At 52.5% G+C, this 25,184-nt stretch overlaps 2 protein-coding genes across 4 annotated transcripts in view; one reads left to right on the forward strand and one right to left on the reverse strand.

The window, feature by feature from the left end:
• Positions 1-2,822, forward strand: part of ASIC2 (acid sensing ion channel subunit 2) — an 838,890-nt gene extending 836,068 nt beyond the window's left edge. For both annotated transcript variants that reach the window (XM_008147769.3, XM_008147770.3), the window contains exons 9-10: positions 1,085-1,153; positions 2,667-2,822. In XM_008147769.3, the coding sequence (XP_008145991.1) occupies positions 1,085-1,153; positions 2,667-2,768 (171 nt within the window). In that variant the 3' untranslated portion in view covers positions 2,769-2,822. The remainder of the gene's footprint in view (positions 1-1,084; positions 1,154-2,666) is intronic.
• A 10,205-nt stretch (positions 2,823-13,027) lies between these two features.
• On the reverse strand, positions 13,028-20,059 carry SPACA3 (sperm acrosome associated 3). Of its 2 annotated transcripts, none has more exons than XM_008147921.3 (5): positions 19,916-20,059; positions 17,342-17,627; positions 16,384-16,542; positions 15,881-15,959; positions 13,028-13,210 (listed from the first exon to the last, which is right to left on the reverse strand). In XM_008147921.3, the coding sequence occupies exons 2-5, from the start codon at positions 17,526-17,528 to the stop codon at positions 13,144-13,146; spliced, it is 492 nt and encodes a 163-aa protein (XP_008146143.1). In that variant the 5' UTR covers positions 17,529-17,627; positions 19,916-20,059; the 3' UTR covers positions 13,028-13,143. The 2 variants fall into 2 exon arrangements, with proteins under 2 accessions (XP_008146143.1, XP_028010886.1); XM_028155085.2 differs by having other exon boundaries at positions 19,943-20,057.
• Positions 20,060-25,184: the final 5,125 nt, after the last annotated feature.

The following is a 25,184-nucleotide window of genomic DNA, read 5'->3' on the forward strand; positions in this document are numbered from 1 at the left end:
CACAGACACCATTTGTACACACACACACACACACACACACACACACACGCCTGCCCTCTGGGTGGCTGGTCATCTGAGTGGTACCGTCATGGTTCAGGGAGACTGCGGTAAGGGGCATTTCCCAGCAGCCTCCTCGGTCCTGAGAAGAGCAAGGCCACACCCACTGCCTCTGGCTGCTAATGGTCTGTGGAGATGTCTCCCTCAGGGGCAGCAGGGACAGAGCATCTGAGAGCTTCCCAAACAGCAACAGCGGCTTCAGGATTGCGAGCTCCTGGTGCTGGTCAGCCTTCCCACCCATTTCCCCAGACCCAGCTGGCTGCAGGGCTCCAGAACCCCTTGGGCACGCCCAGGCCCTCGCAGGCCCCAGGAGCACCGGGTCTGGGCCCAGCACACAGTGCCTGCGAGCAGGGTCTGCCCCCAGAGAGGGCTGGCCGTGGCTGAAGGTCGCTCACTGTGGGGCGGGCGGGCCCTGTGGCCAGGGTTCCCGGCGTCCCGCCCTGCCTTTCAGCCAGGGAAACCTTGCTCCACACACCAAAGCCACGCCCAGTGGCCAGATTTTATTCCTCTTTGTTCTTAATTTTGTGAGAAGCTGTACAAAGTTAGGGAAATTGAATCACACTAGCTAACATTTGATAACTACCCTCCGCTGCTAAGAATAAAATGTCATGGACTCGAGTGTGCCCTGATCTTATGAACTGTGGGGTGACGGGCCTAGAAAGTAATTAGCCATCTTGTCCCCCAGACTCGGGCTCAGAAAGGGGGCCCAGGCTGCTCCGAGGGCAGATGGGGAGCCAGCCACGCCAGCACGTGCCGCTGCTCCACACTGTCCATCCACAGGAGAATGCTGTCCACACCGCGACAGGGCCCTCCTGGGACCTCTTCCAGGCTCCAGCCCGGGCACCAGAATCGCTTGGCAGCCCAGAGATGGGGCGGAGGCTCCGCCCGGCGGGGCCTGCCACGGTTTGTCCGGCCACAGCCCAGGCAGCTGCTGCCGCTGTGCTTCCCCCTCGGAACCCAGGGCAGGGAGGCCTCTCTGCCTTTGCCCCTTCCCTAGCCTGACCACCCCCTCCGGCCTCTCTTGCAGCTGATCAAAGAGAAACTATTAGACCTGCTGGGCAAAGAAGAGGACGAAGGGAGCCACGACGAGAACGTGGTGAGAGCGGCGTGTGGGTCGGAGGTCGATGTGCTCCTCTGGTCTGTACAGGCGACGCGAAACCAGCTACGGGGCCAGAGCAGGAGGGGCGGAGCGGAAGGGACCCAGGCTCCGGATGGAGCCGGCCTGGCTGGATCCCAGGTCCTGCTTCTGAGCTGTGTGCCTGGGGACAAGTACCTATCTCCCTGAGCATCTGCCTCTTCACAGGGACTGGGGATGGAAGCGCGTTAGGGAGGTATGGAGGGGTGTCATTCAGATGAAGGAGACCAGCCTATGAAACAATCAGCATACCTAGTGGGTTTTTTTAATACACTTTTATTGATTTCAGCGAGGAAGGGAGAGGGAGAGAGAGATAGAAACATCAATGATGAGAGAGGACCATTGATCTGCTGCCTCCTGCACGCCCCCTACTGGGGATCCAGCTGCCACAACCCAGGCATGTGCCTTGACTGGGAATCGAACCTTGACCTCCTGGTTCATAGGTCGATGCTCAACCACTGAGCCACACTGGCCAGGCAGCATGCCTAGCTTATAGTAAGTGCTCAGCAAGTTCAGGTTCCCCCACTTCCCTCCTGCCTCTGAAATGTCTCAGTCATAGGTTCTCCCTCTATCCTTCCCCCTCCTGCAGTATGGTCCTCATCGAATCTCTCCAAATTCTCAGCACGGCCTCCTGGCTGGTCTCTGCTCCCAGCCCTCTCGGCCTCCCACCCGAAGCAGCTCGGGACAGCCTGGGGATCTCCTGGAAGATCCGAGGCCCCGAGGCCACACCCTGCTCAGGGACCCAGGATGACTGTTCCCCGTGTGCAGTCTAACCCTGAAGGTCCTTTGGGCAGTTGTGACCAGCTCTGGTTCTGGCCTTCGAGGCCTCTGCCCTTACAGCTTGGCCTCAGCGATTGGTCAGCACCCCCTGCCCCAGGCCTAGCCCCAGGCTGCACCTCCTCACCCCAGCTAGGCCCCACAGGAGGCCCCCGAGGCCCAGGGTAGGATGGGCTATCCAGCCCCAAGCTAGACGTCACTCAGATGTAGCTCAGGTGGCACGTCAGGGGACCTCTAGGAGGAACGGCCACACCCCATCACCAGAGAGTCCTCTCCCTGCGCCGGGGCACCCAGGGGGGCAGTGGCGAGGATTCTGAAGGCAGGGAGGCCCCTTCAGCCTCATGCCCGAGATGCCACACCGGTGCCTGGGGTGCCTGGGGCAGGAGCAGCAGTGCCCCCCGGGAGCCCACACGTGCGGAGCGTGGTCCCCAAGGCTGCCAGTGGCACCTGATGAATTTTTGAATATAAACACCACCTTTGCCCGGCTGGCGTGGCTCAGGAGGTCATGGTTCGATTCCCGGTCAGGGCACATGCCCCAGTTGTGGGCTCGATCCCCAGTGTGAGGCGTGCAGGAGGCAGCCCACCAATGATTCTCTCTCATTATTGATGTTTCTCTCTCTCTCTCTCTCCTTCTCCCTCCCTCTCTGAAATCAATAACAATATTTTTTAAATAAACACCACCTTCCCCCGCCTCCAGAGCACCTGTGAGACGATGCCAAACCACTCTGAAACCATCAGCCACACTGTGACTGTGCCCCTGCAGACGGCCCTGGGGACCTTGGAGGAGATCGCCTGCTGACGGCCCTCGGAGCACCCGGCACCCCCAAGCAGACCCTGAGGCCCAAGACCCGGGACAGGGAACAGCAGGCTCAGGCGGGATGGCCCCTGATGACGGAAGCAGCAAGAGCCCCCTATGCACACATAGCAAACTCTCTGCCAAAACCTCGCTGCGGCCACGTGGGACACGACCCGTCCTCGGTCCCCGCCGTGCGTCCCTCTTAGGAGACATGAGACACATTCTGGAACAGTCCAAGGACCAACCTGCCATCACATCTCACTGCCAGATGTAGAAAGCACCTGCATGCTCAGACTTCTCACGGCGCCGCCTCCACGTCTGTCTGTGTACCAGACGCTCCTCTGTGCGGTTCCCACGCGGTGGGACCGGGTTCCAGCCCCCAGTCACCGCGAGGCCACAGCTGGAATCGCAGCTGCACAACCGAGGGAAACCGCAGAACTGTCGGCTACGTCCGGTCCTTGTGTGGTTCGTGAAGGTCCTTAACCTGCCCACAGTCCCCTCCCCGCCCCAGCCGACCCCCGGGGGACCGGGCCGAGCCCCTCCAACCCCAGCGCCTGTGACGGAGGCCTGTGGCCTGGTGACTCCGGCCCGTGTCCGTGGCTCCCACGCGTTCTGCCCTCCCTGTGACATGGCTTGTACAGTCCGGTTCTGTCTTTGGGGGGTTTACTGTCTGTCAGAGGTCCGTTTGGTTTTGTTTTCTGATCTTTGGGTTTGCTGTTCTGAGTTTGGTTTGGTTTTCCCATTTTCTCTGGCGTTTATTTATTCGTGCTTCCCGTCACGGTCATATTAAAAGCTGGTCTTGTGGAAGTGGCTCCAGGGTGTCTGCCTCCTCCCACCCTCAGGTCTCTCTCCCCAAGCACCTAGGAAAGGGCCACACCTCCCAGGCCAAAGACCACAGGTTCTGTCAAGTTTTGTGCAGCAACTCTTACCTTTACAAAACCTATTCTACTCTAATCTTTAACAACTACTGATCATGACCTTGTAAATGACTTCACGACCCAGGGTCTGAATGCCATGCCCTGACCGTGGCGGGAAGAAGGAAGGCGGAGAACCCGCCCAGACACAAAAACCATAGAGGAGGCCTTCACGCCTTCTGCTCTCCACCTTCCGTCCTGACTCCTGACCCGCCAGTGAACTTGGGCTGCACACAGGCCCGGCGTGGCCTCCCTCCCACACACCAGCCCTCTAGGACCCTCTCTGCGCCTCAGCTCTTCGCCATCACACAGACCTGCTTGTCCCTGTGGGGGTCACATTTGCATCCGGCCTCGCTCCTCACAAGTCCTCAGAGGCTGTCCTGACGGGAAAGGAGGCGGGGAGGGGCCTTTGGGCTGCAGGGGGCTGCCCTTTCCAGCCCAGGGTGGCAAGAGAGCTTGCTGTTTGCTCAAGCCATATGCTAAGTCCATAGGGACAGTCCCTTCCCCCAACCACTCCCAACTCCAAGTCTCCCCCAATGCCCGGGAAGAAAGGCCAACTGTGGTGTGTGCCTTCCGCTCATGCATAGATGCACAGAAGCTCCACTGGACCAGGCTCTGATCCCTGCTCTGCCATCCAAGCGCTCGCTCTCTCTCTCTCTCTCTCTCTCCCTCCCTCCCTCCCTCCCTCCTTTCCTCCCTCCCTCCCTTGCTCTCCTGCCCAACCCATTCACACTAACACAAGGGAAAGGTATTCCCCAATGTGACCTATTGAAAAACCCCCACGTCAGGACTTCAGAGCCCAGTCCCCCGCCTTCTTCCCTCAGGAGCTGCCTGATCATGGATGAGACCCTACCCCTCTCTGGGATCAGTTCCTTCAGTTTGAGGATGAAGATAATACCTGACCTGTGTCTTCCCAGGTGACCCCCAGAGGCCCCTCCACACTCACGGTGCTACAGCAGCTCCCCTCCGCTGCCCGGGGGGCCGAGTCAAGCGAGCCACACTTGAGCATAGATGGGCCTGGGAGCTGGCAATACCAGAGCCAGGAGGCAGTGGGGACCGAGCATCCCTGGGACATCTCCTCTCAGCTGAGGCTGCCCAGGGCTGCTGGCAAAGCTGGGTTTGGATTCTCAAAAACAGTGTCAAGTTGCAGGAAGGAGCCCTGTTTTCATTTTCTGTTGCCTCCATAACAAATTATGACCAATCTAGCAGCTTAAAACAACACATATATATTCTTTTAAATATATTCTTGATTTCAGATAGGAAGAGGGAGGGAGAGAGATAGAAGCATCAATGATGAGAGAGAATCATTGATTGGCTGCCTCTGGCAAGCCCCACACTGGGGATCTAGCCTGCAACCCGGCATGTGTCCTGACTGGGAATCGAACCATGACCTCCTGGTCGACGCTCAGCCACTGAGCCACACCTGCTGGGCATTATTTGACACTTTCTGGAAGTCAGAAATTTGACGCCGGTCTCAGCTAAAATCTAAGACTCAGGAGGGCTGGGTTCCTTCTAAAAGCTCCAAGGGAGAAACCCCTTCCTCACCTTTCCCGGTGCCAGAGGCCACCCACATTCCTTGGCTCATAGCCTCTTCCTCTTTGTTCAAAGGCAGCAATGATAGGTAGAGTCCTTCTCACTCGCCTAACAGCAGCATCCCGTAGTCAAAGCTCCCTCTCACTCAGAAGTGTTCCTGCCTCCCCCTTTCTTCCATCAGGGACCCTTGTGATTACATTGGGCCCATGAATAATCCAGGATGACCTCCCCAAAGTCTAGTGGACCAGGTGAAGTACCATATTCACAGGTTCCAGGGTCAGAGCGTGGACATCTTTGGGGGCCATTATTGTCCCACTATAGGATCCTATAGGACTGTCCTCATTTTCCAAATGAGCAGCCCCAAAAGGGGAGACAAGGGACTTGCCTGGAGTCACCTGGTAAGTTAGTGGCGGTGCCAAAGGTGTACCCCCAAGTTCCCAAGCTCCCAATTCCATCTGTAAACCCGCTTAAAGCAAGAAGGACTGAGCGCGATCACTTCTCCCGACGCTGCCAGGGCACGGGCATCCCTCTCCTGAGACAAACTCACTCCTCACTGCTTCAGGCCGGGAGATGTCCTGCTGGTGCCTCCAGGGTCGGAGGCAGGAGAGCAGGGAGTGTCCTCAGACGCTCCCCTCAGGGCCAGGAGCCAACGGACATGTCTGTTCAGTGAGTTTGGAAACTATCAGATGCTCTGCCTTGTCCCAGTTTAACAGTTTCATAAATTTTTAAAAATCTATAGATTAAGTTGCAATTCCACCCGCTTCACTGGATTTCTGGCTTCCTTTAAAAAGCGCACACACACACACAACAACCTCACATCAATGTGAGACGGAGCAAAGAATACTCGAGCGGGTTTGCATTGCTTCCGGCCTCACACACGTTACGTTTTTCTTCCGACTGGGGGATTCTGGCTTTGCTCCCCGTGGAGCAGGTCTACGAGCTTAACCTGCTTAAAGGGGGAAAGGCAGGAAATTCAAGAGAGCAAGTCAATAGCCCACTACTGAGTATTATTGATGGGTTGTTAACCAAAGACCTAGTTGTCTGCCTCAACTCCTGGGAGTGGCAGGGTGTTTTTTATCATCCTCACTTCAAACAAATAACCAGTTTTGCAATCATTTTCTTCGTGGAGGCCTGGGAGGTCGGTGCACAGAGGAGGCACAGGGGTGTGTCCCATTTTGAGAGTGGCCCAAAGGACAACAAACAGCCAGCAGTCTGGACCAATCACAAGACGGAACGGCAAGGTTGGATTATCAGTGACCTTAAAGGGTAAGATCAATCAATCAATCAATCAATCAATAAAATAGTGGCACCTGACCCCAGAAACAGACGCAGTGGAGTCTACAGTTAGGGAGAGAGAAAGGACGAAGAACTTCTGTGAGCAGCCGTCCCAGACCGGGCCGCTGCTTACACGCTCCTGCTTTGTTGTTTTGGCAAAGAGAGGCCAGAGGTCATTTGCGTTCCCTTTTTCCAGCTGCAGCTATATTTTTAATTTATTGATTGATTTTAGAGAGAGAGGATGGGAGAGAAGGAGGGAGAGATAGAAGGAGGGAAAGAGAAAGACAGAAACATCAATTTGTTGTTCCACTTATTTATGCATTCATTGGTTGATTCTTTCGTGTGCCCTGACCGGGGATCGAACCTGCAACCTTGGCATATTGGGACGACACTCTAATCCCTGTTTTTCTAAGAGTCTTAACCATGAACCCCCTTAGTGAGAAAGGGTCCCCAGCGGGGGTCTGGAGAAAGGTGCTTGGTGAGCTGGGAAGGATGAGTCCGAGGCAGGCCCCGCCCACAGGTGCTACCTCGGCGGGCAGGCTTCCCCTCAGGCAAAGCTCAGCTCAGAGAGGCCCAAGGAGAGATCTGGGAGCTCTTCCTCCACAAACTCAGAGATCTCAGTTCCATCGCGAGAACCGAACTCCGTGCAGAGGGGAGGGCCTCCAGAAAGTGCCAGTGAGTGTGCCCCCCGTTACAGAGAAGCCAGGGAGGCTCCAGACCCAAGAACGTGCTTCCACAGGGACTGTCGCCAGGCCGGATCCACGCCGAGCCAGGCAGGCCCTGAGCTGCACAGAACAGGCTTCCTGGCCCAGCTGGGAAGGCAGCAGGGTGACACAGGACGGGGAGACAAGACACAGACTTGCCATTCATTCCACTCCTATTGATTGTTTGCCCAGTCTGCACTGGGCACCTGCCCTCCAGGAATTGATCATGTGAGTCCTCCAGGAAACAGACAGCTAGGAAAGATGAATCGGAGTTTTGTGGTAGGAGAGTGAGTCTGCGGCATATGCAAAGTCTGGGAGGCGGAGGCGGAGGCGGGGGCGTGGCAAATACACAGCCTAGGGACTGCACAGAGGTCCGGGGCACCCAAGCACAGAAGTCAGAGGGGCGTGTCCAAAGTGACCACTGAGAGAGTGGCAGGTGCCCCGGATGAAGGGCGGGTTCAGCACGCTGAAGGTGCATCATAGCTGAAGTCCTCCAAGTCCCTTCCTCTGATCTCCCAGGGTCTGAGAAGATGTTTCCCAAAGCAAAGGTTGATCTCTTTAGCTAATGGCTTTCTCCCTGCTCATTTGAGGATCCTGGCACGTGGAATCACTTTGTGCATCATTTGTGTTTTCCTAAGGCTAGTAGGTTAACCGTGTTTGGGGCCATGCAGTTCCAGGGGACCGTAACCCAGGGCAGTGGACAGGTGAGGACAGGTGAGAGGAGAGCTGCTTACCAATCCAATTTAACAATCGGTAAAACCTGTGCTCACGGCCTTTGTAGGAGCAATATGTTAGTAAAGGCTTTTGACAGAGTCAAAAAACCTCATTTCTAACCCATTTCTGTTATAAACTACTCATACACCCCTGGACAATTTACTCCATTTTTCTGGGCCTACGTTTCCTCCTTTATAAAAGGAGAGGAAACCCCTAGCCGGTTTGGCTCAGTGGATAGAACATCGGCCTGTGGACTGAAGGGTCCCGGGTATGATTCCGGTCAAGGGCATGTACCTCAAGTTATATGCCGGCCCTGGTCGGGGTGTATGCAGTAGGTAACCAATCGATGTTCTTTCTCACATCTATGTTTCTCTCTCTCTGTGAGTCTCTCCCCCTCCCTTCCACTCTCTCTAAAAATCAATGGAAAATATCCTCAGGTGAGGATTAACAAAATAATAAAAGGAGAGGGGATGGGGAATAAACAGCAAATCTCTCTGATGCGTCAGCTCTCACAGCCTCTGAGTCTAAGTGGAGGATGGGGACATGTGTCTAAGCAGCTATTTCACTCACTGCTTCCAGCCTCCAGTTCCCACCTCTACGATGGAGATGAGGGTGCCTAGTTTTCAGGGTCATTATGGGGTCAAATGAGTTAAGGTATATACTTCCTATCACTTCTTATTTTCTTTCTTCCAGTAAAACATTGATCTTACCTGGATACTTGTATGGATTAAAAATAAGGTGAAAGCTATGAGCTTCCTCCCAGAAAACAAAAATGAACAGGGTCACGTGGATAATCATAAAACTTGCACTCCATCTGAGGAGGGTGGTGGAGCCCCAGAGCCTGTTTGTGATCCCCAAGGGGCGCACGGATGCTCGGCCTTGCCGCCTGCTCCCGACAGCGGTCACCTCTCCTCCCGAAGATCACCGCGGTACCATGAGGAGCAACCGATGTTTCCCCTAATATGCCCTAATGACTGCCATTTTTCAAATCACAGGAGGGGCGGGGGAAATGACAGGCAGGGTTTGATCAATTTCAAGATTTCCCTCCCATCATTTTTTTAAACCTTTGTCACCTACTGCAGCTTGTGCGCCGAGTGAGAGCTCACAGATGGCGAGATGAATGAATGAGCAGAAAATGGATGTGAACTGAGAACCTTGGAGCTGTGATTTCATAAAATTATCTTATTCATGTGGTGATTGGGAGGGCTGAGGAGACCTGCAGACAGAGAGCAACTGCAGCCTCGCTTTGCAAACATCCCTGTGGCCTGGTTCTTAAGGAATGAGACCACGCGTGCCCTGCACACGGGAAATGCATGCATAATGTCCTCTGGCTGCTGCTGAGCCCCCGGACACGCACCACTGTTGACATCTCATTCATTTCTGAGCAGAACTGCAATGAGGCTCTTTGTTGAAAGAAAGAAAGAAAGAAAGAAAGAAAGAAAGAAAGAAGAAAGAAAGAAAGAAAGAAAGAAAGAAAGAAAGAAAGAGGAAGGAAGAGAGAGAGAGAGAGAGAGAGAGAAGAGAGAGAGAGAGAGAGAAAGGAGAAAAGGAGAGAAGTAGGGAAGGAAGGAAGGAAGGAAGGAAGGAAGGAAGGAAGGAAGGAAGGAAGGAAGAAAAAACCACCTCCTGGCAATGGCTGTGAGTGACACCTTGTGTGGAGAGTGGCTATAGTGTTTGGACAGGTTCAAGCCTCGGACTAATGAGAGGGCACAGTCCTCTCATGGCCACGTGCAATTCCCAGCTTGGAGGCCAGAGCCCTCCCAGCACAATTATAGCCAGAGGCTATAGTTATAAGTTTGAACCTATGGTCCGAACACATGGCCCCATGTGCCTGAGTGATGTGGGCTTGATAGAGTTCAGGTGCATGTAATTGAGTAGATTCGAAACCCACAAGAATGTTGTAACCACACCCTTACTTTTCCTCGTGGAATCTGACTATAAAATAAAGAGACAGCTTACAGGCTGTGGCGCTGCCTCTCCATCAGAGAGGGCAGTGTCCCACCCAGACCCAGCTTTCTTCTCTTGTCTGTCTTTTCTAAATCCTTCACCACCCCCTCTCAGGGTCACCCTTGGCCGTGCTCATGCAGCACAGCTTTGGGGTGGGAATTTAGACATCTAGCCTCCTTGAAGCTGGTCTTCACGCCAGGTCTCTGAAGGAAGTGGCTCATTGGCTAACTTATCACCATATGGGCCATTTGTCTTTAGTGTAATTCAGACATCAGGGCTTCCTTTCTAAAGGAATTACATCCAAGAGGCCCAACACAAAGTGATTGGTGGGCACCAAAGAATACCTAGCTCGCCCGGCTAGTGTTGCTCAGTGGTTGAGTGTCAACCTATGAACCAGGAGGTCACAGCTCGATTCCTGATCAGGGCACATGCCCTAGTTGCAGGCTTGATCCCCAGTGTGGGGTGTGCAGGAGGCAGCTGATCAATGATTTTCTCTCATCGTTAATGTTTCTTGCAGAGAGCGGCTACAGCGTTTGGACAGGTTCAAGCCTCGGACTAATGAGAAGACATAGTCCTCTCGTGGCAAAGCCACGTGCAAGTCCCAGCACAATTATAGCCAAAGGCTATGGTTGTAAGCTTGACCTTATGGTCCGAACCTGTGGTCCCAGGTGATTGAGTGATGTAGGCTACGGGAGGTGCAGCAAGTGCTGCCAAAACAAAGCTTGATCAGGTGCATGTAACTGAGTAGATTTGAAACCTTCGAGAACGTTGTAAACATCTTGACCACGCCCTTACTTTGCCTCGTGGAATCTCGGCTATAAAATAAAGACTCAGGTTTCAGGCTGCGGCGCTGTCTCTTCATCTGAGAGCAGCGTCCCATCGAGCTCCAGCTTTACTCTCTTGTCTGTCTTCTTTAATCCTTCACCGTCCCCCTCAAGTTCACCCCTGGCCATGCCGAGCACGGCACAGTTTCTATCTCCTTCCCCTCTCCCTTCCTCTCTAAAATAAATAAAAATATATTTAAAAAGGAAAAAAGAATACCCAGCTCAACCCACTTTAGAGGGAAGAGTCAGGAAGCCACTGGAAGAAGACTTCCCAGTGCCGGGGGGCGAGGGGGGGTGTCTCTGGCCAGACTCCCTCACTCCACGACATTTTCCGTGTGCCCACTGTGTGGAGGGCACTGTGCTAGGCACTGGGGGTTCATATATCCAGAAAACGGTACCTCAGGGGAGCTCAGAGTCTAGTCAGGCAGAGGACAACAACATGCGCACGAGACTGTGAGGGTGGAAGTGCACAAGGCCCAACACACCCGTAGGGGAAGAGCGACAGCCTGCCGGGCTGAGGCGGAGCAGGTGTGGGCTGCCGCCTTGAGAGCCGGTGGAAGCTGTCCGGCAGGCAGGCTCGCAGAAGAGATTCCTGAGCAAAGGCTTGGAGGCAGAGGAGAACTTAGGGTTGGTCAGAGAAGTCACCGTGAGGAGGCAAAATTGAGACCAGCCTGCCTGCAGAAAAAGGAACAGCCACTGCCAGCTCTGAGGATGGCGCCCCAGGCAGACAGAAGAGCAGGGTGCAGGCCTGTGCTGAGAATACGCCTGCTGCACGGGAGGGGCGTGTTTATTCGCTGATTGCAGTGAGGGGGGAGTGGTAGGTGGTGGGGAAAGGTAGGAAGCAGCATGCTATCCTCAGGGAACCAAAGGCAGGGATACAAACCAGCTAGAGCAAATGTTCCCAACAGCTGAGAAATGAATCTGCGTGACCCTGGGTCAGGAAAGAACTGAGGTACTGTGGGGCGCAGCTACAGTGTTTGGACAGGTTCAAGCTTTGGACTGATGAGAGGGCACAGTCCTCATGGCCACGTGCAAGTCCCAGCTTGGAGGGCAGGGCCCTCCCAGCACAATTAGAGCCAACAGCTGTAGTTGTAAGCTTGAACCTATGGTCCGAACATGTAATGTGGGGCTTGATAGAGTTCAGGTGCATGTAATTGAGTAGGATCGAAACCCACAAGAATGCTGTAAACATCTTGACCATGCCCTTACTTTGCCTCGTGGCATCTGCTATAAAATAAAGACACGGCTTGTGGGCAGCGTCTCACCGAGACCCAGCTCTCATTCTCTTGTCTGTCTTTTCTAAGCCTTTCAGCCGCCCCCACTCAGGTTCACCCTTGGCCGTGCTGGCTCGGCACAAGGTACCAAGCCGAGGAACTCGGCCTTTAACCTGAAAGTGAGAAAAGCCGCTGGGGCCGGGATGCAAGGCAGTAAGGAGGTGGAGAGCTCACACTGAGGGGCGGGTCGATGGTGAGGGATCCCCTACAAGGCCACTGCAGTGGTCCCAGGGAAAAAGGAACGGGGCTTGATATAACGCAGAGGTATCTGGGAGGGGAAGGAAGGTCAGGCTCCACATACATTTTTTTTTTAAGTAAAATAGAACTAGTGACCACTGGAATGTGAGGTGAGAGAGTGACGCGGAAGCAGGGAGACTCCAGGGCACAGCCTGGTTTCTCTAACCCCATGGTCGGCAAACTGCGGCTCACGAGCCACATCCGGCTCTTTGGCCCCTTGAGTGTGGCTCTTCCACAAAATACCACGGCCTGGGCGGGTCTATTTTGAAGAAGTGGCGTTAGAAGAAGTTTTAAGTTGAAAAAATTTGGCTCTCAAAAGAAATTTCAATCGTTGTACTGTTGATATTTGGCTCTGTTGACTAATGAGTTTGCCGACCACTGCTCTAACCAACCTGAGTGCGTCACCAGGACCTGGGACGTCCAGGTGGGCCCAGAGACCATCCACTCTCATGCACAAGTGAGGGCCGCCTGGCTTTGGCTAGGACTCGCTCCCCTGGATACTCCTCTTCCATCTCCTCCTGCTCCTTGACAACCACTGAGCAAAACCGGCCAGGGCATCGGGCATCCTGTTTTGGTTGTTGTCACTGTTTATATTTTTGTTTGCTGGCTTGTTTTGGTAAATCTGGCAAACCTAGATTCGGGCAAAGGGTCTAGGGAACTCTGCCAGGTGTGGACTGGGAGACACTGAGCCCCCAGGCCTCCCAGGAATGGGGGCCAGCCTTCCACGGTAGGCTTTTTGGAGCCTAGCTTAAGCCCAGGCCAAGTGGACAGGTGAAGGAACCCCGAGATGCGCTGGCTCCAACAGGCCACCTGAAATCACAGTGACAGCTGAGAAACACGTATATCAAACTATTCTTTATCAATTGCCTCATGTTCCTTCCTGGGCAGGACCCACACCACACACCCCCACCACACCCCGGCCTGCTGTGCCTGGCCCGGTCCATCCAGAGAGGATCCTAGAAGGTACAGCCGTCCACCCAGTCGCTGAGGTCCTTGCCCAGGCAGTGATGCTTCCAGGCCTCCCTGGGGATGGAGAGGGGGGGAGAGGAGAGACCCAATCAGAGGCAGCCTCAGTCCCTGTTCAGAGAAGACCAGGAAGGAGCATAGGCTCTAAACCAGAAATTAGGTGAGGACAGGGGCTAGCAAGGACAAGAGAGGAAAGCAAACTGTGTTCACTGGCAACGAACCCCCTAGAAGAATTAAGAAAGGACCAGAGTGGCCTTTAAAAACAGTCATCCATGTAGCCCCCTTGTTTTCCCAAAGGGATCTCAGAGTCCTTTGCTCAAGTTCACCCAGAAGTCGGTGACCGAGGCCTGGAGTCCTGAGTCCAGTCCAATGCTCTTTCCGCACATCACGCTGCTTCTGCCACAGCGATGCCCCTTGCATGTGGACAGCCCTTTACCATTTGCATAGCACTGTCACATCCATTACCCACATATCTGTCCCCCCGCCGCAGCCCTAATACAGTTTATCAGGCAAATATTATGTTCCCTGTATTTCAAGTGAAAAACAGACTAAGAGGCAAAATTACTTGCCCAGCCACAGTTATTAACAGCATCCATGCCCTATTTTCCTGGGTCTGTCACATGTTGGTAACTCGAGTTTATAGACTCGGGACCATTGCATTGCTCTGGCGTTACACTGGCATCTTGAAGAAGATAAGCAAGATCCTGGGGTTCTGGGGTCCCTTGGTCCCAAGTACTCAGGGATACCTAGTATCCTCCATGCTATCAGCATCGAAGAGCTCAAGGACCACAAGTGTCCCTAAAGTACCTCCATTGCCCTATCCAACAAGAGTGGTCTAGCCCTAGCTGGTTTGGCTCAGTGGATAGAGCGTCACCCTGAGGACCCAAGGGTCTGGGGTTCAATTCCAGTCAAGGGCACGTACATCAATTGCAGGCTTCTCCCGGCTCAGGCCCGGGCCCTGATCAGGGCTCGTGCAGGAGGCAACCAATCCATGTGTTTCTCTCACATCGATATTTCTCTCTGACTTTCCCTCTCTCTTCTACTCTCTCTAAAAATCAAAAAAATATTATTGGGTGAGGATTAAAAAATAATAATGTTTCTTAAAAAGAGTGGTCTACTGGCTCCTTGGTCTCTTCTATTAGACTGTGAGACCCTTGAGGGCAAGGACATGGGTCTCAGTCATCTCAGAAGCCCAGCATCCAGCACAGAGCAGTTCTCAGTGTGTGCATGTGGGAGGAGTAAGCAGCACCCTTTCCACCTCCTGGGGCCACTTCCTATTAGCCTTGGCCACCTCTATGGGGTTATACAGGCCATGAGCTTCCTCACCTCACACTGTACAAAAGGGAGTTGTTCTTTGGTTTAACCCAATGATGGGCAACCTTTTGAGCTTGGTGTGTCAAACTTCGCCAAAAAACTGAGCATAACTCGGGTAGTGTGTCACTTTGAGGAAAAAACATTATTTCGCAAATGTTTCATCCTCAGGAGCAGCAAATGTTTCATCCTCAGCATGCGGCCGCCTCAGTGGCCGCGTGTCATCAGAAATGGCTACACGTGTCAGTGCTGACACGCGTGTCATAGGTTTGCCATCACTGGTTTAACCCCAAACGACCTGTTTATCCCATCCTCGGGTGGCACCCCCAGCACCTCAAGACCTTGGATTCCTGCCTGAGCCTACATTCATGCTGCCTGGTTTACACATGTGCACCATGTCCTGCTGGGCCTGCCTCACTCCAGATCCAGTTCCTTGGGCTCCGCTGTTCTCACATCACATGTCTCCAAAGCTGTGGCCATTGACAAGGCCCTTCTCAGACCTTCTTTATATTCACAGGCATGTTCACCTCCTCCTCTCCCTCACTGACCACACATCACCTGTCCCTAGTCCTCCTCCAGTCCATCACCTGGGGAACCATCCTTGTCCAGACCATATCTCTCACCTGGACTCCTGCAAAGACTCCTCCACTGGGCCCCCTGCCTCTCCTCTCTCCCAGACATCCTGTGCGTTCCAGTGGCTTTACCAGCCTTGTCGCTAGCACATCTGCCCATGGATCTGGCTGCACCGGCCACCTGGAGTACGTTACCTTCCCCACATTCTGCCCTGCTGGTCTCTCAGCCAGAAATGTGAGTAAGGGGAGGCTGGAAACTCTAAGTGAAGCTCCCATCAGAAGAGGCTGGGAAGCTGTTGAGCCACTGAGGCCGAGGACCTTCTGTGAACCAAAGATCTAGCCTAACGCCCCATCGATGCCCATCCAACCCCCGTGCCTGTGAGGAGGGCTTCCCATCATGTGCGAAAGGAGTGGGAAAGGCGAAGGCTGACAGGCTGAGGCCCCAGAGAGCCCATCCTTCTCGGGCAGGAATCTGTTAGTTCATCTGTTGTACATCGTGGGTCTTTATAAGAAAGTTAGTTTAGACAAACATGCCATGGCTCAAAAATATTTACTAGACCCAGATCTAGTGGACCAGGAGGCAGGCATCTCAACATAGGCAGCGCTTGAAAGAGCCAGGCTGTGCTCCACGGCCTCCAGTGAGCTGCTGATCCTCCCTGACATGCAGGGTGCTGTCTGTGGGTACTTCAGTGTAGTAATCCCTATACCAAAAGGGGTGCGGGTCAGAGTGTGAAGCTGTGGAATGGTGCCTGGGACAAAGCGGGCACTCAGAAAAGGTCAGTTCCCTGCTGCTGGCCACTAGTCCCAGCCACATGCCCTGTGGGCTCCAGCCCAAGTTACTTACCAGCTGCCCAACCCCTGGGGCTGTTGACTTATCTTCATGGCACAGATAACAGCATTCTTGAGGTCAGGATCCAATAACTCTGGGGTGGGAGGCAGAGAAACAGGATGAGGGAGCAGGGGGCAGAGCTGGACAAACATGGAGAATCTCTCTCTCATACACACACACACACACACACACACACACACACACACACACTTCCATCTTAAGCTCAACCCTGTCACCTGACCCCTCTGGAAGCACAGGTATCACTTTTGTCTCTGATCAGAAGCAATCCCTGTTCCATTCTGATAGTTCTCAGGACAATCTCCCACCAGGGAGCCCAAGTCAGATACATGGAGGATCCACCCCCATCACTTGCCCCATCATGCTCTCCTTGGTAGGACCAACACCATGTAAGGGGATCCCCACTCAGAGATAAAGGCAAGAGGAGCAAACAAAACCAGAGAGAAGCAAAGGCTGGTGCAGAGGCCTGGCCCCAGCAGCCCAGGCTCAGGCCCGCCTACCGGTGCAGTACATATTGCATCCCTTGCTGTTGTATTCCTTGAGAGTTTTGCACCACTTCCGACTGTTGATCTGGAAGATGCCGTTGTTGGTGCTTCCATCAGCTTCATGGTCCACAGCAGCTGAGTCAAAGCCACTTGTGTAATAAGCAAGACAAAGCCCTGTACAGGGTGGAGACACAGACCAAAGGGTCCCATGGTCAAGGCCACCCCAGACCAGAGGGCTCCCAGTGCAGGTCCCAATGTTAGCTCCTTGGAGCCTCAACTCCTGCTTCGAGGTGATCAGGGCAGAGGCCCTCCCTCCCACTTAACAGAGGAACGCACCGAGCCTCAGAGGGCAAAGTGGCTTACTCAAGGTTACATACAGCTACCAAAGAGCAAGTCAAGACTGGGCCTCAGACCTCCTGCCCCTAGGCCAGCAATCTTCTCATTGTCTCATTGTTCTGCACATAGTCGAGTCCAAGAAATGTTTGTGGGATGAAGGAATTAGAACAAAATCCTTAGAGGCAAGCTTAGAAAGATGCAGGTGGAACCTGTAGAGGGGCTACACCTAGAAGAATGTGAGTCCAGGTGTGGCTGTACTCCACGGCTTCCCAAACCGCCACCAGCTTGCAACACTTGGCATTGCTGGTGTATTCAGTTTGCCCTACACCTCAATGGGAATGTCTGATCTTCATGCCAAGATTGAGATTAGGATATAAACTATTCTGTTGACTTTAGCTGTGGGGGCCATGAAAGGGCCATTATGATTTGACTGCCTATTGCCTGCCTGCTATATATTGAACTCAGCTGGGTGTTCTCTACCTGTGATCTCACCTAATTCTTGTTTTACAAATGAGGACTGAGGCTCAGAAAGCTCCTGAGGACACACCCCTTGAGGGAGGAGGAGGAGGGAGAGGAGAGGGAAGAAAAGGGTGGATGGAGGGGGACAGGGCCAGCCAGGAAGAGGGGTGCTGCTCACAGTCAGCCAGGCTGTGGCCGCGGTATCCCTCCAGGCCAAAATCCTGGAGCACTCGGAACAGCTCACAGCGACTGTAGACCTTGGCTTGGCCGCAGGTGAGCAGGCAGCTTAGCAGAGAAGCAACGGCCAGCAACAGGATCCCAGGTGGGCACAGCTGCCTTCTGGGAGCCCAGCCCCTGGCTTCCATGCAGGGCGCAGAGGTGGAGCCCCCACCACGCCGGCTCAGAGCTGGACTTTGAGGCAGGCAGCTCCACAGCCCTGGCCGTCCTCTCACAGGAGTCTAACCCTTAAAAGGAGAGAAACAGGGCCTGAATGGACCTGGAAATGGGTGAAGGCTCCATACGGCCAGCCAGCTGCCTTGCAGCCCTGGTGAAGCATCAGCCACACTCCCAAGATCCAGGAGGGGGTTTTCTGAGGCCAGCGCCTCTCCCTTCCAATCCTGCTTGACACCACCCTGTCCCAGAAGCTAGGAGACGAGGCAGGGACTTGGGGGAGAAAACAAACATATTTTGAGCCCCATACGGTATGCCAGGCAGTACTGAATCCTGAGGCCTGAGATTGTATAACTAGGAAGGAGCAATGCTTGGATGGAGACCAAAGTTTATATGAATGCCAAGTCCCACTGGGGTATGGCCACGAGAGGATGTTCCCAGAGGCGACGGGCTGGGCAGTGTCATGGGTGTAAATCAGTCCCTGAGCCCAGCTGCCAAGGAAAGTCTCTTCTGGCCCAGAGCCTCCCTCCCTGGCCTGAACTGAAGCAAGGTCACCCGCAGCCCTCTGAGTGGAAACTGCTCTTTCTCCGCACACACAGGTCCCAAGGCCGTACTGAAACGCTCCATCATGCCCACCGCCCCTTCCAAACCATCACCTTGCCAAAGCCACTCCACCCTGGAAGCTGCCTTCTCAGGCCTCTTCTCCTCCACTTCAGGAGACCCTGAGCAGCCCTGCTGTCACCACCGCCTGAGGTTGATGACTTATTACATCTTGCCAGGGCAACAGACCTGGACATCTCCACCTGCACAGCCCAGTCATCTCAAGCCAAGCTTGCCTACAACAGAAGGCACGTTCCCACAAATAGCTACTCTTCCCTATCTTGGCTGAAAATATTCTTGGTTGTAAACCCAGGATGTTTTTCCAAACTGGAAATATAATGTTGTTCTTCACTCCTTCTCTCCATCACTCCATCCTTCACCCATCCCAACCGGTCAATCCCGAGGTGCTATTGATGCTATTGTCCCTCCCAGCCTTCCTGCCCCAGGTTCAGAGCACCGTCCTGGTGTGAGGACGGTCTCCTTGTACCCAGTCCTGTCTCTTCTTCCAAAGTGTTCGACGCCTATTCACCAAAATAAATCTTTGAAACATGAAGCCTGTGCCCTAACTGGTTTGGCTCAGTGGATAGAGTGTCAGCCTGCAGACTGAAGGGTCCCAGGTTCGATTCTGGTCAAGGGCATGTACCTTGGTTGCGGCCACATCCCCAGTAGGGGGTGTGCAGGAGGCAGCTGATTGATGTTTCTCTCTCATCGATGTTTCTAACTCTCTATCCCTCTCCCTTCCTCTCTGTAAAAAATCAATAAAATAAAAAATAAAAAATAAATAAATAAATAAATAAATAAGAAACATCAATCCTGTGACAGCCTTTGATAGCTCCCTTCATCACTGCTCCTAAACAGGATCTACAGGGCCCTTTAGGATCCAGCCCCTCGGACCCCTCCTCCCTCACACTTGTAGTTCCAGTAACGCTGTATTCAACCCAAGATGGTCCTGCCATCTAGGACAGAAGGTCTCTCCTTTCCTTCACATGACTTACTCTTACTCAGACGTCAAGGGACCCATCAGAGATGACTTCTCCAGCAAGACTTCCCCGGTAGGCCACTGCTCCCCAACACCCCAAAACACCCTGTGCTTCTGCCCTCCTCTGCCCCACTGGACTGGAGTGTGTGTTAGTCTTTCCCACCACAAGGTAACTTGCAAAGAACAGTTGCTGTCTTATTCCTCTTATATCCTAGGGGTCAAGCAGAGCTGCTGCTATGGAGTGGCTGTTCAATGGATGCTTCTTAAATGGAAATATCCTGAAGTGGTGCCCACAAAAGTATGAGCGCTTCCCATCAAAGTGCAGGAAAGAAAGGGAAGACAATTAACCTGAGTTCACACCCGGCAGACACGGTGCCCAGCCTTTTCCAGATGCCTTCCAACTTAATCTCATCTAATCCTCTCAACAATCCACTCGGGATAGGGTTATGATCCCCATTTTATAGACACAGAAACCAAGGTGACTGCTCTACAGAGACTGTTTTTGAATTTTTGGCAGCAAAGTGACTTAAAAGTCATTTTATCCGGAGCATTTCACAGCAGGTCTAGAGGCACGAGGAGTCAGGTCTGCTGACTCAGAGACCAGAGACCTGCCAGTGTGGGCCCCACTCTCTCTCTCTCTCACTCTCTCTCTTTCTCTTTCTCTCTCTCTCTCCCCCCCTGAACTGACCACCTCCCAGCCCAGGATGCCCCCCATTTCTGACCACCCCCCTTCTCATTCCCAGCCCCTCCCTGGCCAGCCCAGCCCAGGGACCTCGTTAACACCTGCAGAAAGAGGGACAGAGGGCTCACTGAGCAGGTGTGGTTCCCACCAAGGCTGACGCAGCAAAGATGGTGCCAAGATGCCACTTCAGGAGAGGACCACGCCCGTGACACTGCCGGGTCCCCAGGCGCCCAGGCGGTCTCTAAACTCACGTGGGGCCTTCTGGAACTCCCCAGTTCTGTGAGCTCATCTTCTAGAACCATCTCTCTCCCACTGACATTCAACCAGTCCCCCTAAGCCTCTCAATTGCAGAGCCTTGGGAATATATGAGGAGCATTTAAAAGCAACTTCTCTTGCCCACCTCTACACACACACACACACACACACACACACACACACACGACTTTGTGGGTTTTTTTTAATATATTTGTTATTGATTTCAGAGAGGTAGGGAGAGGGAGATAAAAATGTCAATGAGAGACTGCCTCCTGCATGCCCCCTACTGGGGATTGAGCCCACAACCCGGACATGTGCCCTGACTGAGAATCGTACCGAGACCTACTGGTTCATAGGCCGATGCTCAACCACTGAGCTAGGCCGGCTGGGCCACACACACTACTTTGAAGAATGACCCTTCTCCTCCTAACAGATCCTTCCAGTGATTGATTACCCAGCAATGTCAGCAGGTGCCCACTCTCTCCCCAGGCAGCCTCTCCCACCACTGAACCCCTCTAAAGGCTGAAAGTTCTAGAATGCTGAGCCACACACCACCCCCCTTCTCCATGTGGATGATGACTTCAGTGTGGACAAGCTTGGAACAAAGATGACGCTGTGAACCCTAAAGCTTGGGGGACACAGAAGGGACATGGAAGGGCATGCGGCAACCATGCCTGTGCCCCACAGAGGCCCTGCTGGGAGCGGTGTGGCACAGCAGGGAGGCATGGGCTTTGGAGTCAGGCTGAGCTGGGCAGGAACACAGGCGCTGGTGGCTACCAGCTGGGTGACCCAGAAAAGTGACTCAACCTCTCAGTTTCCTCAATTCTCAAGTAGGAATAACAACTCCTGGAACATCTGTATAGATGCTTAGTACTTAAAGTACTTAGCTCTTAGTACTTAGTACTCAGGGTGCTCAATACACAGGCACAGTTACTACTAAGAGCTCAGCAGAGCCATAAACGTGTTCAGTTGCACCAGGTGCCTCCTCTCTGCCTGACTGACCAGGTTAGAACTAAGGGTTGATGCAGCCACGGTCACAATTTTTTTATTTTGTATGATTCCTCTTATTTTTTTAAAATATATTTTTATTTATTTCAGAGAGGAAGGGAGATGGAGAGAGACAGAAACATCAATGATGAGAAAGAATCATTGATCGGCTGCCTCCTGCCTATCGAGCCCGCAACCTGGACATGCGCCCTTGATCAGAATTGAACCCGGGACCCTTCAGTCTGCAGGCCGACGCTCTATCCACTGAGCCAAAATGGCTGGGACACAATTTATTTTTTCTTTAAAAATGTTATTGTGCTATAAACACTTAACATGAGATCTAGCCTCAAGAAATTTCTAAGTGTACAATACAGTACCACTGGCTATAGGGTACAGTGTTCTACAACAGATCTCAAAGCTGATTCATCTTGCTCACCTGAAACTTTCTGCCCATGGATTAGTCACTCCCAGCCCCCCTCCCCAGCCCCTGGCAACCACCATTCCACTCTCTGAGTCTCTGAGTGTGACTATTTTAGATCCCTCGTATAAGTGAACTCATGCAGTATTTGTCTTTCTGTCACTGGCTTATTTCACTGAGCACAGTGCCCTCAAGGGTCAACCATGTTGTCACATATTGCAGAATTTTCTTCTTTTTTAAGGCTGAAGAGTATTCCATTGTGTATACAACATATACAACTTCTTTATCCAGTCATTGGTCCATGGACATTAGATTGTTTCCACATCTTGCCTATTGTGAATAGTGCTGCAATGAACACAGGAGTGCTAGTATCTCTTCGAGATCCTGATTTCAAATCTTTGGGATAAGTGCCCAGAAGTGGGATTGCTGGATCACTTGGTAGTTCTATTTTTGATGGTTTAAGGGCCCTCCACTCGGTTTTCCATAGTGGTTGCACCATTTTGCATTCCCACCAACGTGCGCAAGACTTTCAGCTTCTCCACATCCTTGCCCATCCTTGTTGTGTCTTGGATACGGTGAGGTATGGCACTGTGGTTTTGATTTGCATTTCTCTATTGACTAGTGATGCTAAGCATCTCTTTCCATATACCTGTTGGCCACTGGCACATCTTCTTTGGAAAAATGTCTACTCGGCATCAGAATTACGTAAAAGCTCCCAGATGCCTCCAGTGTGCAGCCAGGCGAGAGCCTTTATTCAGGGAAAAGAGCTCTGGACTTGAGTTAGATAAGCCCGAGTTCACTGTCTTGCTCGACCCCTGGCTGGCTGTTTCGTCTTGAGGCATGAACCTCCATTTCCTCATCTATGGAATGTAGCTGGGGGCCCAGTCCTGGCCCCTGGAACCCTGGTTCTCAGTTCCCAAGCCTCATTTTGCTCCTCTGTAAAATGGAAATAATCCTCCCTCGCTGTCTCCGTGCACGAAGATGCTGACCTCTTGGATCCGCGCATCTTCGCTATTGTTTTCATCGCCTGGCCCTCGGTGGTGATTCTGTCTGGTTGAGTTTTGGATTTTTTACTGCATCAGCCTGCTTTTACCTTTTTATCGCTTCTTTTTATTGAGTCATCTTTCGGCTGATTTTATTTTATTGCGTGTTTTGTTATTTCCCACCTGACTTTCACTTTTAAATGGGAATAAGAAACAGCAGCCCAAGAAGCACAGGTATGAGGGCAGACAAAGGCTCCAGTTGGGAATGTGCAGGTGTTCACTTCTCTGCTGAGCTCTGTAGGAGTATTTCCTGTTTCCCCAAAGCCAGCTCAATTCCTCTGTGGATGTTTTTTGTTTGTTTGTCTGTTTTTAGAGAGAGAGAGAGGAAGGGAGAGAGACATATAATGTATACATTTAAGGTGAACAGGCCAATTTGATCCATGTATATATTGGAATATGATTGCCATCACAGGGAGAAGTATCACCTCTACTGTGTTACATAATACTTTTAGAGGTTGGAATAGTTAAGGCAGGGGTCCTCAAACTTTTTAAACAGGGGGCCAGTTCACTGTCCCTCAGACCGTTGGAGGGCCGGACTATAGTTTAAAAAAAAAACTATGAACAAATTCCTATGCACACTAAGTCGGCTGCTAAGCAGGACAGGCAGCGGCGGCAAAAACACCCAGTGGGCTGGATAAATGTCCTTGGCGGGCCGCATGTGGCCTGCGGGCCGTAGTTTGAGGACCCCTGAGTTAAGGTCTCATCTCTTAGCAAGTTTGATGATTATAATACAGTAATGTCATCTATATTCACTGTACTGTACAGTAGATGAGATTAACAGTAAAATCAATAGAAGAGTAAAGCAGATTACAAGCAGATTGTCCTCCCTACTGTGGGTGGGCCTCGACCAATCAGCTGAAGGTCTGAATAGAACAAAAAAGCTGATCCTCCCCAAACAAAAGGGAATCCCTCCTGCCTGACCTTGTTCAAACTGAGACATGGGCTTCCTTCCTGCCTGTGGCCTCCACTGAAATATCAGCTCTTCCTGGGCCTGGAGCCTGCCCGCCTTTGGACGGGAGCTGCACATTGGTTGTCTGGGTCTCCAGCTTGCCAACTCACCCTCCATCATTGCATGAGCCTTATCTCTATATATAAAAGCCTAAGCGACCGAACAACCAAATGACTGGTCGACTGGTTGCTATGACGCGCACTGACCACCAGGGGGCAGATGCTCAATGCAGGAGCTGCCCCCTGGTGGTCAGTGCACTCCCACAGCTAACCTCCCCCATCCAGCCACCCTCCCCACCTGCCCTCCCTTCCATCAGCCCCGATTACCAGCCAGGCCGAGGGACCCCACCCGTGCATGAATTCTTGCACCAGGCCTCTAGTAAATTATAAATATATAATCTCCAGTCTTCTAGCCAAACATTTTTAAGTCCCCTGTACATGTGTGTGTATGTGAGTATTTATGTACACACTCACATATCCTTTTAGTTCTGTTTCTGTGGAGAGCCCTGACTGATCCACTCTCTGCGTGAAGTTGGTAGAAAACACTTTAACAGTCATCAGGTTCCTCAAACCAGGTTATTTCCTTCCTTGCCCCGGTGCCACTACTGTCTGACCTCCTTCCCTCCCCTCGTACGATCTGTGGCTTGGACAGTGCAGGGCCGCTGGCTGAGAGCAGCAAGACCTGGACTGGAGTCCTGATGTGGCAAACTCTCTGGCTCTATGACCTTGGCGGGTAGTTAGCCTTGCTGAACCTCAACACCCTCACTTGGAAAATGAGAAGAACCAGCCCCTGTGGGGTGGAAGGGGATTAACGGGATAATGGACAATGCATCCTATACAGAACCAGGCACCAAGCAGACACGCCACTCCATTTAAGGTAGTGTGTGTGTTTTTTTAAGGTAGTTTTTAATTATTGTTATTATAAGGGAGAGGGAACCAAGTAACCAAACTTTTGAGAACCTCACTTGAATTGTCAAAACACATACACACACACACACACACACACACACACACACACACACACATGCACACACACAACATAGCCTGAAGGACAAGGCAAAGGAAAAGCATGACTTGTTTTAACAGGTCAGAGGCCTTCCTTTATCCAACTTGCTGCTGTCTTGGCCCTCCCTGAAGTCAGGAGGTCTGTGTAAGCAGGGAATTACGCTACTAGCATTCCCCGTGGACTTACATCCTAGGGATGCACCCTCAGGGAAACAAATACAGCCTTTAAAAAAACAAAGGAAAAACGTTCATCTTTAAAAAAGAGCTTGCTCATCCCTGTCACGCTCCCCCACCCCAGCCTGATGTCCCGCAGAGGTCAAAATGGTTCTTCCACACCTGTCCCCAGCACTCCGGTGGGTGCTCTCAGCGTATCTTAGCTGAGGCCACAATCATTTCCTAACTCGTCCTTCCACGTGGACGTGACACAGCTGAAAGCACCTGTCCCCATTTTTAAACCTTTCAATGGGTCTCTGTCACTTGCAGGACTAGGTCAGCTGGTTCAGTCCAGCAGCCAGAGGGTCCTCCACAGTCTGTCCTCTCCCCAGTCCTCCAGCCTCCGCTCCCAGCACCTCTCCCCGTGGATACCACCCCCAGACTTGTCTGCCTAGAACCTCTGCTCAAGGGCACTAGATAACTCCATTTCATCCTTCAAAATCAGCCCAGCATTGCACCTTCTGCAGAAAGGTTAATTCAACACTCTCTACCTCTTGAATC

This window comes from Eptesicus fuscus, chromosome 20, assembly GCF_027574615.1.
Source record: "Eptesicus fuscus isolate TK198812 chromosome 20, DD_ASM_mEF_20220401, whole genome shotgun sequence".
In the NCBI taxonomy this organism is placed as follows: domain Eukaryota; kingdom Metazoa; phylum Chordata; class Mammalia; order Chiroptera; family Vespertilionidae; genus Eptesicus; species Eptesicus fuscus.

Excerpts from the sequence above, each read along its gene's own strand:
- SPACA3 (XM_008147921.3), bottom strand. The coding sequence starts at position 17,528 with ATGGAAGCCAGGGGCTGGGCTCCCAGAAGGCAGCTGTGCCCACCTGGG. Across the intron at positions 15,960-16,383 it reads ATGCAATATGTACTGCACCG|AGTTATTGGATCCTGACCTC; the intron begins GTAGGCGGGCCT and ends CTCCCACCCCAG. Across the intron at positions 13,211-15,880 it reads CCCCAGGGGTTGGGCAGCTG|GGAGGCCTGGAAGCATCACT; the intron begins GTAAGTAACTTG and ends CTCCATCCCCAG.